Source organism: Annulohypoxylon truncatum, assembly GCF_022578515.1.
Source record: "Annulohypoxylon truncatum strain CBS 140777 unplaced genomic scaffold F4807scaffold_2, whole genome shotgun sequence".
Taxonomy (NCBI): domain Eukaryota; kingdom Fungi; phylum Ascomycota; class Sordariomycetes; order Xylariales; family Hypoxylaceae; genus Annulohypoxylon; species Annulohypoxylon truncatum.
In genome coordinates this window covers 344,998-358,270 of record NW_025953788.1, presented here as the reverse complement: position 1 = coordinate 358,270, position 13,273 = coordinate 344,998, and the positions used below count along the sequence as shown (strand labels likewise).

At 49.3% G+C, this 13,273-nt stretch overlaps 5 protein-coding genes across 5 annotated transcripts; 2 read left to right on the top strand and 3 right to left on the bottom strand.

The window, feature by feature from the left end:
- Nucleotides 1-316: 316 nt before the first annotated feature.
- F4807DRAFT_406662 (P-loop containing nucleoside triphosphate hydrolase protein) lies at nucleotides 317-3,961 on the bottom strand. Its single transcript, XM_047996314.1, has 4 exons — nucleotides 3,539-3,961; nucleotides 2,595-3,327; nucleotides 735-2,510; nucleotides 317-678 (listed from the first exon to the last, which is right to left on the bottom strand). Exons 1-4 carry the CDS (start codon nucleotides 3,544-3,546, stop codon nucleotides 661-663), a joined length of 2,535 nt encoding a protein of 844 aa, XP_047858623.1. The 5' UTR covers nucleotides 3,547-3,961; the 3' UTR covers nucleotides 317-660.
- Nucleotides 3,962-4,115: 154 nt separating this feature from the next.
- On the top strand, nucleotides 4,116-6,204 carry F4807DRAFT_406659 (NUDIX domain-containing protein). The gene is made up of 3 exons (XM_047996313.1): nucleotides 4,116-4,663; nucleotides 4,717-4,862; nucleotides 4,925-6,204. Exons 2-3 carry the CDS (start codon nucleotides 4,813-4,815, stop codon nucleotides 5,883-5,885), a joined length of 1,011 nt encoding a protein of 336 aa, XP_047858622.1. The 5' UTR covers nucleotides 4,116-4,663; nucleotides 4,717-4,812; the 3' UTR covers nucleotides 5,886-6,204.
- Nucleotides 6,205-6,273: 69 nt separating this feature from the next.
- Nucleotides 6,274-10,353, bottom strand: F4807DRAFT_406657 (ARM repeat-containing protein). The gene is made up of 5 exons (XM_047996312.1): nucleotides 9,880-10,353; nucleotides 9,712-9,801; nucleotides 9,352-9,633; nucleotides 9,140-9,230; nucleotides 6,274-9,087 (listed from the first exon to the last, which is right to left on the bottom strand). Exons 1-5 carry the CDS (start codon nucleotides 10,009-10,011, stop codon nucleotides 6,740-6,742), a joined length of 2,943 nt encoding a protein of 980 aa, XP_047858621.1. The 5' UTR covers nucleotides 10,012-10,353; the 3' UTR covers nucleotides 6,274-6,739.
- Nucleotides 10,242-11,089, top strand: F4807DRAFT_114458 (small nuclear ribonucleoprotein E). The gene is made up of 4 exons (XM_047992807.1): nucleotides 10,242-10,331; nucleotides 10,469-10,807; nucleotides 10,874-10,967; nucleotides 11,026-11,089. The coding sequence occupies exons 2-4, from the start codon at nucleotides 10,667-10,669 to the stop codon at nucleotides 11,076-11,078; spliced, it is 288 nt and encodes a 95-aa protein (XP_047858620.1). The 5' UTR covers nucleotides 10,242-10,331; nucleotides 10,469-10,666; the 3' UTR covers nucleotides 11,079-11,089.
- F4807DRAFT_114436 (5-formyltetrahydrofolate cyclo-ligase) lies at nucleotides 10,978-12,212 on the bottom strand. Its single transcript, XM_047992806.1, has 2 exons — nucleotides 11,972-12,212; nucleotides 10,978-11,888 (listed from the first exon to the last, which is right to left on the bottom strand). Exons 1-2 carry the CDS (start codon nucleotides 12,084-12,086, stop codon nucleotides 11,230-11,232), a joined length of 774 nt encoding a protein of 257 aa, XP_047858619.1. The 5' UTR covers nucleotides 12,087-12,212; the 3' UTR covers nucleotides 10,978-11,229.
- Between the last annotated feature and the right edge of the window lie 1,061 nt (nucleotides 12,213-13,273).

Sequence of the window (13,273 nt, the reverse complement as noted above, 5' to 3'; positions counted from 1 at the left end):
GTAGAAAGGGACTGAACACATCATCAAACGTTTACTGGTTTAGCTGCATAGGCGCCATCGAAAACTGTATTGAACTGCATATTTTCTCCCCTTTTTTTAGTTTTCTTTGCGTTGGGATTGGGATGAGAGTATCTAATATTATTAGTTACCTATACTCATAAACGTTGATTTTTTTTTTAGCGAGATTTGTGTTGTGTTTGAATTTGATATGTATCCGGAATACCAAGGTAGGTACCTAGGTAAAGAGATACGTCTTACTTTTTTGGTATATAGAGTATAGGGGGGTTGGCTACAGCTTCGTCGGAAGAATATACTGGAGATGGGCAAGTAATTCTAGAATCCTAGGAAATCTATAATATCCTTGATGTAGTCAAATCATGAAAGATCACAGTTTCACCGAAAAAAGCATTCCTTTAAAATCATGATCAATTCTGTTCTTCATGGTACAAGCAAACCCGATGTACGACAGCTAATGAAAGTTCCGCGTTCAATGCCTTTGCGTAGCTTTTCTGTATCCACGGCCGCATGTCATTCCTTATCGATCTACTATAGGATCGTATTATCCATGCGACAAACCCAGATGCAACGCGCCGAGTCGTCCCATGATATTTGCCAATAATGGCACTAGGTAGTAGTCTATCAAGCACTGGGCGAATCCTTTTATAGCTTGTCGTAGTACTATTGTCTAATGTCAGTATGGTGCGGGTTAGGAATGTTACGAATTTTGTACTTACGTTGTTGACGTCGGGTACTTCGACCTTGAGACCCTTGCGCTTGCGCATCGTCTCGACGATCTGTCCGACCTTGGAGGTCTTGTCCAAAGGAGATCCACCGGGTAGTAGTTGCCAGTGGTCGAAGACCAGTTGAGGGAAGGCTTGGCCGGAAGTAGCTTGTCGAAGATCGCCGTTGAAGCCGAAAGACTCCATGACGGGCAGGTAAGCCTTGATGGTGAAGAGAGGAGTACCAGGGCGCTGCTCCTCGTTGAAGACGTGACCTCTCCTGCGGGTCAAGACTCCGTAGACGCCACCCATGGCCTGCTCAGGCACCTGGATTTCGACCAAGAAGACAGGCTCCTGGAGAGCAGGCTCGGCAAGCAGAGCAGCTGCGTACAGAACACGACGGGCAGTGGGGATGATCTGACCACCGCCACGGTGGATGGCATCAGCGTGCAGGGTAACATCCAGAATGTTGAATCGGACGGATCGCATTGGCTCCTCGGCAACGGGACCCTCTCTCGAAGCCCACTGGAAACCGGAGACGACTGAATCCTTGATTTCGTTAAGGTACTGTACGGCCTTGGTCTGGTCAACGAGCAAGTTGGCACCGACGGTGTCGGGTCCGAAACACCAGATCTTTCGGGCATCGGTCACATCCCAGCCGAAGTCGTCGGCTAGAACACGGGCACGAGCCTTGAAATCGTCACGGGGTCCGATCTTGCCATCCTCGATAACCTTGGCGAGTTCCTCGTCAATGGGCTCGGCAACCATGTACAGACGGTTGTGCTTGTTGGGAGACTTGGAAAGAGCGGTAATGCTTGACTTTCCAGCAACGGTCTCACGGTACTGGACGACGGGGTCGGAAATGATAAGAGGGACACCGGCGTGGTCCTCTTCGAGATCCTTCAAGCAAATCTCGAGATGCAACTCACCGGCACCGGCAACGACGTGCTCACCGGACTCGTTGGTCTTGGTCAAGACGCAAGGGTCAGACTTGGACAGACGCTTGAGACCTTCGACAAGCTTAGGCAGATCCTGAGCGTTCTTGACCTGGACGGATCGCTGGACGACAGGAGAGACGGAGAACTTCATGACCTTAAGGTTGTGGGCGGTCTCAAGAGTGGAGAGGGTACCAGACTTAAGCAGGAACTGATCGATACCAACCAGACCGACAATGTTACCGGCAGGCATATCGTCGATGGGCTCGACCTTGCCACCCATCATCAGGACGGTACGCTGGATGGCCTTGACGAAGAGATCCTCCTTCTTTCCGGGAGTGTAGTTAGGGCCCTGGATACGGACCTTAAGACCGGATCGGACGGTACCGGAGAAGACACGGCCGAAGGCGTAGAATCGACCCTTATCAGAGGTCGGCACCATCTTGGAGACGTAAAGCATGAGAGGACCCTTGGGGTCACAGTCTCGGATACCGATGGCGGCCTCGTCATCAGGGGGACCCTCGTATAGAGTCTCGGCACGGTACTTCTGAGCGGTGACAGGGGAAGGTAGATGAAGAATCATCATCTCCAAGAGAGAATCGGCAGCGGGCAAGAAAGTTCGCATGACAGCCTTCAAGAGCTGCTTGCCTTCCTTGTCAGCATCCGCAGGGGGGAGCTTGAGGTCAAGCTTGGTAAGCAGAGTAGCAACTTCGTCCTTCTTAAAGTTCATGACGGCAGAGAAAATCTTGAAAATAGGATCCAAGATAAATTGATTGAAAGCACGCTCAAGCTGCTTGCCGTCGTGGGTGCCCTTGGTGGTCCACTTCTTGGTGGCGGCGTTGAAGTAGTTGTCACCCTAGTACAAGGGTTAGCAAATGATACGAAGAGATAGACAGAACATCTAGAATAACTAGAACAAATAATCCCAGGCAAGACTCACCCATAGACGCTCCATCATCTTGTTTCGGTCAACACCGAATTTCTTGGCATATCGGATGGCGAATTGACGAATGGTGAAGGCCCAGCCGTGAAGACCTGAGCCGAAAGCAACGGTTCCCTTCTCAGGGTAGACCTGGAGGTCGCCAAGCGACTTGTCGAGGTAGGTAGAGATAACAACGTTGACTGACTCAATTGTTCGTAGGAAGGTCTGGTAAAGATCCTCCTTGGAGACCTGAAGCTCTAGAAGAGCACGGTCGACCTTGTTGATGACAACGACGGGCTTGATGCGCTCAGAGAGAGCCTGTCGCAAGACGGTCTCAGTCTGGACACAGACACCCTCAATGGTGTCGACGACGACGAGAGCACCATCAGTAACACGGAGAGCAGCAGTGACTTCGGATGAGAAATCAACGTGACCGGGCGAGTCGATCAGGTTGATCAAGAAATCTCGACCGTCGGTTTTTTGACCGACGATATCCTTGATGTCGTCATCGCTGGGTAGGTTGCCATATAGGGAGATGGCAGTAGACTTGATAGTGATACCACGTTCCTGTTCGTCAGCTCTCGTATCCGTAGCTCGGGCATCACCAGCTTTCGCGGTGGAGATGATACCGGCTTTGGCCAGGAGAGAGTCGGTCAGGGTAGATTTGCCGTGGTCGACGTGGGCAATGACGGACATGTTACGGACATTGGTAGGCTTGTCCATAAGCTGCCTGATCTCGTCGATGGTGAAGCTATTCGGAGTGTCATATTAGTAACTAGGTATGGATGTAACGGAGCTCTTATCTCCGGGTGGGGTTGTTTTGGGCATCGTGAGCGATGAATCTTTGCGCGCAAAGACGGGACAGAGACAGATGAAATGAAGCTAGGTGAGATAGCATTGTGCTGCACCGTAGACAAATATGGAAGAAGGCGAAGATGAAGATGAAGAAGTGATGAACTTACTTAACCATTTTGGCGGTATTGATGCGAAAACCGTTCTATGTGGTGTTTCTATTCAACTGACGATGGTGATAAATGCGCGAAGGCGGGGTGGTATTTGTATTGAGGGAAGTGGGCTTAATTGCACTTCTCTGTCATACAAATCACCAACGATCTCTTCTAGAGAGAATCGATTAGCGTTTGGAAGTAGGGGTATGGAAAAAAAGAAGGAAACGAAGCAGTTAAGTGCAAAAGTCGCAAGCAACCACCGTCGACCAGCCTGTTCGTAGCTGTGTGCTTCGAAGGAAAGGAAAATTTGTCGGGGCAAAAGTCGAAGGAGGGGTAAGGTACAAGAGGAGAAAATTCACAGGCGGACAGGCCACACTCAGATGGGGCTTAAGCGGGGCACCTCGTCCTGCAAGTGACATCAATTTTTGTATACAGTAGAATTTTTGTGGTCTGGTGGGGTTGGTGGGTTGTTTCTCTCCCTTATCGTTCCTGCTCTTATCCTATAAAGGCAAACGTGTAAAATAATTCAGCTTATCGAGGAAGCTGCGAGGGTTCTAGCCCTGCCATGTATTAATAATGTAACTCACCTAAGCTCAAAGCTAACTTTGAAGTATTTAGTATTTGGTATTTTGTGACTCTTCGTTCTTCGATATTGACCACTGTTACACATTATAAAAGTTGTACATGAGCATCGTTTTATATTAATGGAATCCAGGTAAGTTGCCGATGTGGATTGGTACCTAGGTACGATCCGGTTATAGTTTCTACGGGCTGATGGGATATACTCACGCTATCTTCGGTGTGACTATTCTTTATTCCCCATACTAAGGTGACAGATCCATACAGCACTGCAAAACATCATTCCACCTGGACGGGAGAGTTACGCATGGTTAATTGATCTTCACAAGTTATACTTTTCTATGTATTTTCAAACCCAAACCCTTCCAATCATTGTTTGACAATCATTCTCTTTAATTTGGAACTAGCCCTGTACTGACCTTCGTATAATCCTCTATAAGACTCACCTTGATCATACCTTCAAGAACCCGGTTGTGCGTCATTTTTAAGCCTCATCCTGTTACCGAATTATAAACTTCAATTTCAGTCAAGCAGCTTCCTATTGTACACCGGGTGACTCATGTAAATTTATCAAGTGCTTTCCGTAACCAAAAACTCTAATAACTCCGTATAAGCTTAGACCTCGTCTCCAACCCGGAAGTCGGAGTCGTGATAGGTATCGATTGTAGAAGGCAGTAAAGGGGTTAGCCGAAGAGCTACTCAGGGGCAAAATGGCATCGCCTCCAACAACCTACCTTGACTTGATCAAGGCCTGCGACAAGTATGCGCTTACTTAGCTCACCTAAGTAGCTTACCTAGACCACAAAGCTCACATGTCCACAGCTTCCCCAACATCGACCTCACCCGCACCCCCTACGCAGAAGCCCCAGACCCCATCTTCTACCAGCTCCTACTACCCTCGGACCCGCGTCCGCACGGGTTCATCCACCCCACCGTTGTCGCCGCCATGCCCTGGACAGAGCACTTCTCCATCAGCCCACCCGGCGCCCGGCCACGGACCGTCCAAGTCCTCGACCCATCCAACGGCACGGACCCGCGCGGGTCCAGCAACACCGCCTTCTCCGCCGTCGTCCAGCACGCCAAGGACCAGCACATCTTCGAATCCCTCAACAAGCGCAAGTCCACCGAAGACTACCGGATCATCGGGGCGCGGTACCCGACAGTGCAGATGCGGCGCGCCGCCGCGCCGCTCTTCGGGATCGCGTGTCTGGGCGTGCATCTGACGATGTACGTGCGCTCCAAAGGCAAAGGGGGAGGGGAAGGGGAAGGGGATCAAGACCTCCAGATCTGGGTCCCGCGCCGCAGCCGCAAGATGCACACGTACCCGGGGAAGCTGGACTCGTCGATCGCGGGGGGCGTAGCAGCGCACGAGTCATCGCTCGAGTGCCTCGTGCACGAGGCCGCCGAGGAGGCCTCGCTCCCGGAATCGCTGATCCGCGAGCGCGCGCGGGCCTGCGGCGCCGTCACGTATGTAGGGGTCACCGAGACGGGGCCCGAGGCCGGGGTCGCGGCACCGGGGGTATTGTACGTGTACGATATGGAGGTCGACGAGGCGGTTGTGCCGAAGCCGATGGACGACGAGGTGGAGGAGTTTTACCTGTGGGATGTGCCGAAAGTCAAGGAGGCGCTGCTGCGGGGCGAGTTTAAGACGAATTGCGCTATGGTGATGATTGATTTTTTCGTGAGGCATGGGATTGTTACGGAGGAGAATGAAAAGGATTATTTGGAGATTACTACGAGATTGCATCGTTCTCTTCCTGTACCGTTGACTCCGGGGACATGATGGGACCGGTGGAGTACTGGGAGAACTGGGATTATGAATCTCAGGTTTAGACACAATGGGCCACTTTGAATTAGAGGGTTAAGTTTATCATTACATAACTGGGATATTGAGATAGATTATGGTCCACAATCAGAGGCTCAAGGATGAAGATGAACATATCAGGGCAACATTTTGAAATCAGAATCAACCAGGTTCAAACGGATCTAGAATAGATAGGTAATCAGAGAGATGGGAAAGGAGGTCCAGCTTCGCGGCACCTCATGAAAAATGATGATATGAAAAATTTAGTAAAGGAATAAGAAATTGAAATCGCACGCTACAACATGTTGCTTAATTAAACAATGCCCTACTATACGAAGTAAGTGAATACTTCATTGTACAAGTCGTATTTGTCTTTACCACAATATTGATTGATTAAGCCCTTAGTACTACCAAGACGGCCAATTTCTTGAATCTTCGCAATAGTTGTGAATAGCTATTGCTAAGTAAATGTTGGCATATGTACAATCAATCTCTGGGCGACGACCCGCCTTAGACGATCTGCGATCATAGCAGAGCTACTGTTGTTAGGTATCATTTTGCATCCCGTCTCACTCCCGAATCTACGCCACCACCGCTCCGAACCCAACGAACTGAGATTATACCTATCTACTTTTTTTTCCTGCAGATTACACAGCTGCAGGAAGGTCCTGACTAATAAACATTTCCCAAATCATTCACCCCTTAGCCATCATACAGCATCTCGTTGTCTAACTCGTCGGCATCGAGCCCCTCATCGTACGTAGACCCCCATCGGTGATATCCATTTACTCCTCTTAGATGGTGCGGAAAGGGACGACTTCAGTTACTTAATCTCAGAAGCTACCTGAGAATCGGAAACGCGATCCCTCGAGTGCCCCTAAACCATCACGAGGCGCGACATATCTTCGTCGGTAGGTGTTAGTGAAGTCCTGCAGAATCGAGCGTATCTGTCGGACATCTCCAGAATCGTTGGTAGAGAGTCTATCTCTAATCTTAGCCATGAAACGGTCCACCTCCGTCGATGTGACAGTGCCCTCAGGTAGTAATCGGAGCGTACGGTCTACCCATGTTGTCGTCTCACTCGGGAATATCTCGAATAACGTGAGAAGGGCACCACTAGCATCCGCAAAACAGTCTTTCGGGAAAGTAATCATCATGCCGGCGAGCAAGCGCTTAACCAACATCTCTCCTTCCTTTATGACGAGACGCTTCACGGCCTCTCTTAGTACCTGAGCTTCCGATGCCGAAAGATGTTCGTAGGATGATGGTGGGTATGCGGTACCCCATCCAAGGACATCGCGAATGTAATGTAGGGTAGCGGAAAGAGGCTCGCGTTGTTGCAGGACGAGAACGGAGTAAGCAGCTTCGAACACTGGTTCGAATAGGGGCGAAGGGATAAATTTTTGAGGGTAGTACAAGAGTCCGTCCACGGCTAGGCGGAAGAAATCTTCTATGACGTCCGGAAGATCCAGTGACGGCACCTCCGTAATGAAGCGTAGGACGTTGGTGGCCTGAGCGTTGAAGAAGACGTAGATATCCTCCGTCATCGCCGGGTCTACGTGCTCTCGATCGTCAGAAAACTCGCGCAGAATCGCTCCGGTAACCCATAAGAAGCATCCCTGTCTTGATGTAGCAAATCCACTTGCTAACTGATTTGCCATATCCGGAAGAATAGGTGCCATGGCGCCTCGGTGCGAGATCACCATGAATCTCCAACATCGGCAGACTCTCTCGCAGATGGGAGGAAAGTTAAGGAAGCTTTCCAAGACCTTGGATAAGATCGGGAAAACCTCCTGCCAGTATTTAACAGCAGGATCCTCTTCGCCACGCTCGACTGGGGGAAGGACGACAACGTGTTGAGCAAATAGCGTGATCAATTGAAGATGGTCGGCGACCGCGAGCTTCCCTTCATTATCGTCCTTGCCTGCTGCGTTGTTCGCCTTTGTCATCAATCGCTCGATTAGAGGATCGCAGAAAAGCTTTAGAAGCCTGTAGATCTCGGACTTCGGTTGAACGGAGACAACGGTCGCAACTCCCTCGGTGATCTCTTCTTGGCTGAGCTCGGGAAGTTTATCTAGAATGAGATTGTAGAATTCCTGGAGTTGAACAACCTGCTGGCTTAGGAGATGCTTGCAGTCAGTACAGAAGTATTTGATCGCCATCGCGGCAGCCCGCACGATTTCCTTCGAATTCGCGTTGAAAGATTCTATGATGTAGTTAAATTGAGGGTGAAGGAATTCGGGATGAGCAGCGGTCCACTCGGTGTATCTGCCCAAGACCATAATCGTCGCAAAACGTAGCTTCTCGTGAGCCGGCATTTGAACTAGAAGCGGCATGAGCTGTGGCAGAATTGTGCTCTCGTCCTTGGTAACCATGCGGCCCATAGCCCTCATGGAGAATAGGGGGGCCTCTAGTTGCTGCCAATGGGGAACGGATGTATCATTCGCCAAGCTAGCGTATTTCTGCATCCATACTTTGATAGCATCGTGAACCTTCGCGAGGCACTCAGAAACACCCATAATCTCGCAGCAGTCCTTAAGAGTATCACCCATAAGGTGTCTAAATTCGCGGAACTTTTCCTCGGCTTCTCTATCCCCGTCAAAAAGATCTTTCTCGTTGCCAGATTCGGACACGGGATACTCCAAGTGCTTAAGCAGAACGTCAACGAGCTTCGCGTAGACGTCGAGGAGATTCATGCGGGCCTGAATGTATTTTTCCAAGACTAGGTACTGCTTAAGATCATACCAAAAGTCGAAGGTGAATTCGATGACCTCCCTATCCTTGTCTCTCGCTGCGCACTCAAGGACAGCGTCGACTAAGGGTCTGAAGTGGGTGGGTTCGCGGGCTATGGCAACAGCCCATGATGATCCAGTTTCGCCAAATAGCTTAGTAAGGGCCTTGTAGGAGTCAACGTCTTCCTCCTCAACCACCTTCTGAATCTTTGGTTGTAGAGCAATAATTCGCGGAAGGAGTATTTGAATAGTTTCAATGTTGTCGTCTATCTCCTTCGTCTCTCTGACCATTGTGGAAATACAGTCTGCGGCAGCTTGGAAAGAGGAATCGGCCTCGAGAGCGTTGAAGACGATAGATAGCAGCGGGGATTTGACGATGTCGTTCACAGGAACCTCGCGTAACCACGAGGTAATGCAATCGAACAGCTGAGGGTTCGTAGCGGAAGCGGCTGCTCACACATGTTAGTCAAGTCCTTTCATATAAGGTAATTTGGATCTTACGAGATGAGTGAGCGTAGTTGATTAAGAGTTGCACGACTTGCGGAGCATTCTGTTCTAACAGTTCGTTGGTCCTCTGGGCGAGTTCTTCGTCCTAAACGATAATCAATTAGATCGTAGTTCATCTCGAGTCGTAATCATCGCAACGAAACGTCGCCGGAGGATAAAAGAGCAGGGGTCGTATTAGACGTATTAAACTGCGTCGGTCCACGTACTGTCAAGGTGATTTTGCGTCCCTCGGTCACCTCTTCCGGTAGAACTCTAAGGAAGTCCAAGATGCAGGTGTGGCTTTCGGCGTCGTTGCCGAGGGACGATACCACGACGGGAAGAACGTCCTTCCATTCCTGCATCTGTATGGCTAAGATAGCCAGGCATACACATAGCTGCACCCTTATCGGCTTCGGTCCCGGCGCAAACCGTTTCAGGAGTGCTAGTAGTTGAGTTCGCACGGCCGGAATCTCAGCTGCAGGCACTTGAGTTGTGAGATCGTATGTAATCTATTTGTGTTGTTGCTCAGTCAGCCTCGTTGTCTGCCCAGCTTACCATGATGCAATATGATCTCGTGAGTGACTAACCTTTCCCCTGAGCGTCGTCGCCGCAAATAACTTGACGTCTGCTTCGGCATTCGACTGTAATATCGTGATGCTCGTGGTCCATGCTGCCGGCTATACGCCATATCATATCAGTACTGATGTACGCCAAGGCCAAAGTTGGCGTGACCAAATCCGACTATGTATACTGACCGACTTCTGGAAAAGTTCAAGGTACTCGTGTGCATCCTTCTTTCTCTTCTCTGTAGCCCCACCCCTCATGGTCAACATGGCTTGAAGCACCTCTTCCGGCCCGAAAGCCGGTTGCGCATCGCTGGCGGCCATGACGCGCAACTTCTATCGATCGGGACAACGGCCGTGGGGTGGGCACGGAGGTCGGTAGGAGCAAGCGGTTCGTCAATCGGGATTGGTCGCAAGTTCAGCAGTTGTAGTCAAAATAAGAAGTAGGAATGAGATGCACCGACGCCAGAAAATGCACGACGGTAGAAAGGATCCTAATAATAAAAGCGGAAGGTAAACTTCGCAAGACTTCAAAAAGTTGGCGAAATTCTTTAAAGTGCAAGGTTTTGTTATACGTGTTGGCGTAGGAGGGAAAGAGGGGCCAAGAAAATAATCCAAGGAAACATCATTGCTCTGGTTGCCATGTGAGCCTGAACAGTATGGAGCTTTCCCAGATGCCTCAATCTGTGGCTTGACTTGGAGGGGTCAATGAATTGTGGCGCACGGGTTCTAGGTGCATCCTAGCCCATGCTCAAATCAAATCTAGCTAATATTTTCTTAGCTCCACTTGCAGTTACCCTACCGCCTCAGCCTTCCAAGCTTCTTTCTGCCTCGTCGGATTTTATTGTGAGAATCCAACCGACAATAGACGTGTCTTAAACCTTCACGCATACTTCCGCTACGTTCCCCAAACTTCGATATTCGCTCGTTAAATACACTCCGTGAACCCGACACAGAATCTCCCTTTAAGTACACCACAATGGCTGGTCGTGGCGGCGGCGGTGGGCGCAAGATCTTGCTCCCACCCATCAATTTCATCTTCAAGCTACTCCAGACACACGCGACCGTTAAGATCTGGCTGTACGAGCAATTGTCAATCCGAATCGAGGGCAAAATTAGAGTACGCAACAAGCTTCCGCGATACCAGTCACGTCTCTTCGTTCTTTGCTAATAGCTGCATACACAGGGATTTGACGAGTTCATGAATCTTGTTATTGATGATGCGGTCGAGGTCAAGCAGATTACGAAGACAAACTCAGAGGAGAAACGAAGACCGTTAGGTATGATCTTAGTTCATCGTCCGACTTAATGATTTGTACGCAACTAATGTTTTTGTAGGGCAAATCCTGTTGAAGGGAGACAATGTGTCGTTGATCCAGGAAGCCGTATGAAAGGATTCAGGCTGGAGGTTGTTGAAGGACGTGGATGATAATTGGAGGTTGATTCATGGAGATTACGATTTGACGAACGTTCGCAACGAATCCGCCGCCTATAAATACCAGACGATTATGGATATCCGAAATTGGTCAAGATGTACTGATTCTATTCTGCATCGCCGTTCTCGTTCGCAGACTCTTTGATTTGGCCATCTCCGAGAAACAGACCATCTATCGGTTGATCATGGGGACCAACAGGAACAGACTCCCCCGATGATGGGAACAGGAATTGCTCTTTCAATGCTAGGGCATATAGTAATACAGCCGGTCGACCATTTGATGTCTTCTCCTCGGGTGAAGCAGCCAACGTATATCGATGAAGGAAATAGTCGTAGAAGCCCCTGCCGTGGCCCAGCCTTCGGATAGCCTTAGAATGTGGGTCAATATCGAAGGCGACACCGGGTAAAAGAACCAGGTCGAGGGAGACGTCCTCGGACCTGTTTCCATCGAGCTCGCCCACACTTCGTGCCCTTTCGTGGATCGAAGCAGCATCAATGCTCGGAATCCCCCACTTGTCCCTCTGTAGAGACTCATAATCCTCAATATCCCTTAGACTCACCATATCCATCAGCCTAGTCGGCCCGTCGCCCGGTTGTAAACCAGACTTGTGTAAGTAAGGTACGAAGACTTGCTTGCCTGAAGATAGAGCATGCCTAACGATGGGGTCCGTCAGGATCTCCCCACCTGGCATGGACAGGTAGACCGCAATTCGCTTCGCATCCACATATGGTTTGAACTTGGACAAGGACAGGAAAACTTTTGAGCCTACATCTATGGTCAACTAGATGTACTCGTATGTACATGGAGCCCCTGTTCATGTCATATCAGGCCATGTAAAAGAGACTCACTCTGAGCTACGATGGAATCATGTGAGAGATTCGCCAGTCGCTGTTTCATTAACGAGCGTAACTGCGACTTGGCGGCACTAAGCGCTGATGAGTTCATGTCTGTCCCCTGTGACATGCTTCAAAAGTGATAGAAATTATGATGGAGATTCTGCACTATGTGTCATGAGGTCACCTAGGTATCATCGGGTTGACCCGCGTTCCCGTCTGCCTGCGCGATGGATGAAACCTGGATTGATTCGACGGTTGGGCCGGAGGCTATGATTCGGAACGAGCGGTGACCGAATAAACCCCCACAAAAATCGGGATAAGGCAGGAGGCCAGGAAGGTGAGAATTTTCGTATCCAATACAACCCATTACACAGCACAATTTAGTGCATCGCGTACGACCACATCGATGCAATTACGTTATTGGTGGTGTTATCAGGTACTAGCAGAATTAGATATTCCTTGTAGAACAACTGGAAGCGATGGATCTCGATAAAAGGATAGTTCGACTTTACGGTTGGTCAAGTGTCCTACTAACCTAACGCTAAAATCTCAGGTCGTACAACCTTTAGATTCACTACCTTAAGTCCACCACACCTCATGCCATTCTATTTTCTTATTGAGTCAAATGGTTCGTTATAGCCGTTTTAGCCCGTTATAGCTGCACTAAACTAAGAGTATCGGCAGTATTAGTACAATATTGCAACTCAAGGTATAGGGGTATACTGCATATGTAGGTATGTACTACACACTACAAGCTACAATATAGTATTCCAGCATGTACTCGATTCAAACAATGAAAATCACACGTCCGGATTTCGCAGTAGATGTGCATTACTATCCCTACCTAGTACCCAGAATTATCTTTTTCATCTTATCCATCGTAATCTAATCAATCAATCTTGATCGTACGTACGACTGCTTGAACCAACATAGACATGCAACGGAGATCCACCTAAGCGAAATACGATTAGTGGTTAGCAGCGTCCCTTCTTGGGTCCGGTGCCTCATCCGTTCTGCACAACAAGTTGGGCGAGCTGCAGCGTGCTGATGCTTCTATCAGCTAGCGTGCTCCGACGCCGTTAGGACCTGCAACATGGGCCTTGCTGGGTCCTCTTACCAGGTAGCTTGTGTATCACAACCGCCTTTGGTTTCGTTTGGCTTTATTTTCACTCTCTTTAATTCCTGCTGTAACACTAGAACTGCAGCGCTATTAGCCTTATATGCCCTTCTCACTTTACACAAAATTCGCAGAGGTACAAAGTCAACATATCTAGGCTTGTTCAACTTTTATTGGGAAATCGGAAACATATAAGG

Bases quoted from the DNA above. Each gene is read 5' to 3' on its own strand.
- F4807DRAFT_406662 (XM_047996314.1), bottom strand. The intron at 2,511-2,594 runs GTGAGTCTTGCC...CCCTTGTACTAG, and splicing joins AGATGATGGAGCGTCTATGG to GGTGACAACTACTTCAACGC.
- F4807DRAFT_406659 (XM_047996313.1), top strand. From the start codon at position 4,813: ATGGCATCGCCTCCAACAACCTACCTTGACTTGATCAAGGCCTGCGAC. The intron at 4,863-4,924 runs GTATGCGCTTAC...ACATGTCCACAG, and splicing joins TTGATCAAGGCCTGCGACAA to CTTCCCCAACATCGACCTCA.
- F4807DRAFT_406657 (XM_047996312.1), bottom strand. From the start codon at position 10,011: ATGGCCGCCAGCGATGCGCAACCGGCTTTCGGGCCGGAAGAGGTGCTT. The intron at 9,231-9,351 runs GTACGTGGACCG...ATTATCGTTTAG, and splicing joins GACGCAAAATCACCTTGACA to GACGAAGAACTCGCCCAGAG. The intron at 9,088-9,139 runs GTAAGATCCAAA...ATGTGTGAGCAG, and splicing joins CAACTACGCTCACTCATCTC to CCGCTTCCGCTACGAACCCT.
- F4807DRAFT_114458 (XM_047992807.1), top strand. From the start codon at position 10,667: ATGGCTGGTCGTGGCGGCGGCGGTGGGCGCAAGATCTTGCTCCCACCC. The intron at 10,808-10,873 runs GTACGCAACAAG...CTGCATACACAG, and splicing joins GAATCGAGGGCAAAATTAGA to GGATTTGACGAGTTCATGAA. The intron at 10,968-11,025 runs GTATGATCTTAG...ATGTTTTTGTAG, and splicing joins GGAGAAACGAAGACCGTTAG to GGCAAATCCTGTTGAAGGGA.
- F4807DRAFT_114436 (XM_047992806.1), bottom strand. From the start codon at position 12,086: ATGTCACAGGGGACAGACATGAACTCATCAGCGCTTAGTGCCGCCAAG. The intron at 11,889-11,971 runs GTGAGTCTCTTT...CCATAGATGTAG, and splicing joins TGATTCCATCGTAGCTCAGA to GCTCAAAAGTTTTCCTGTCC.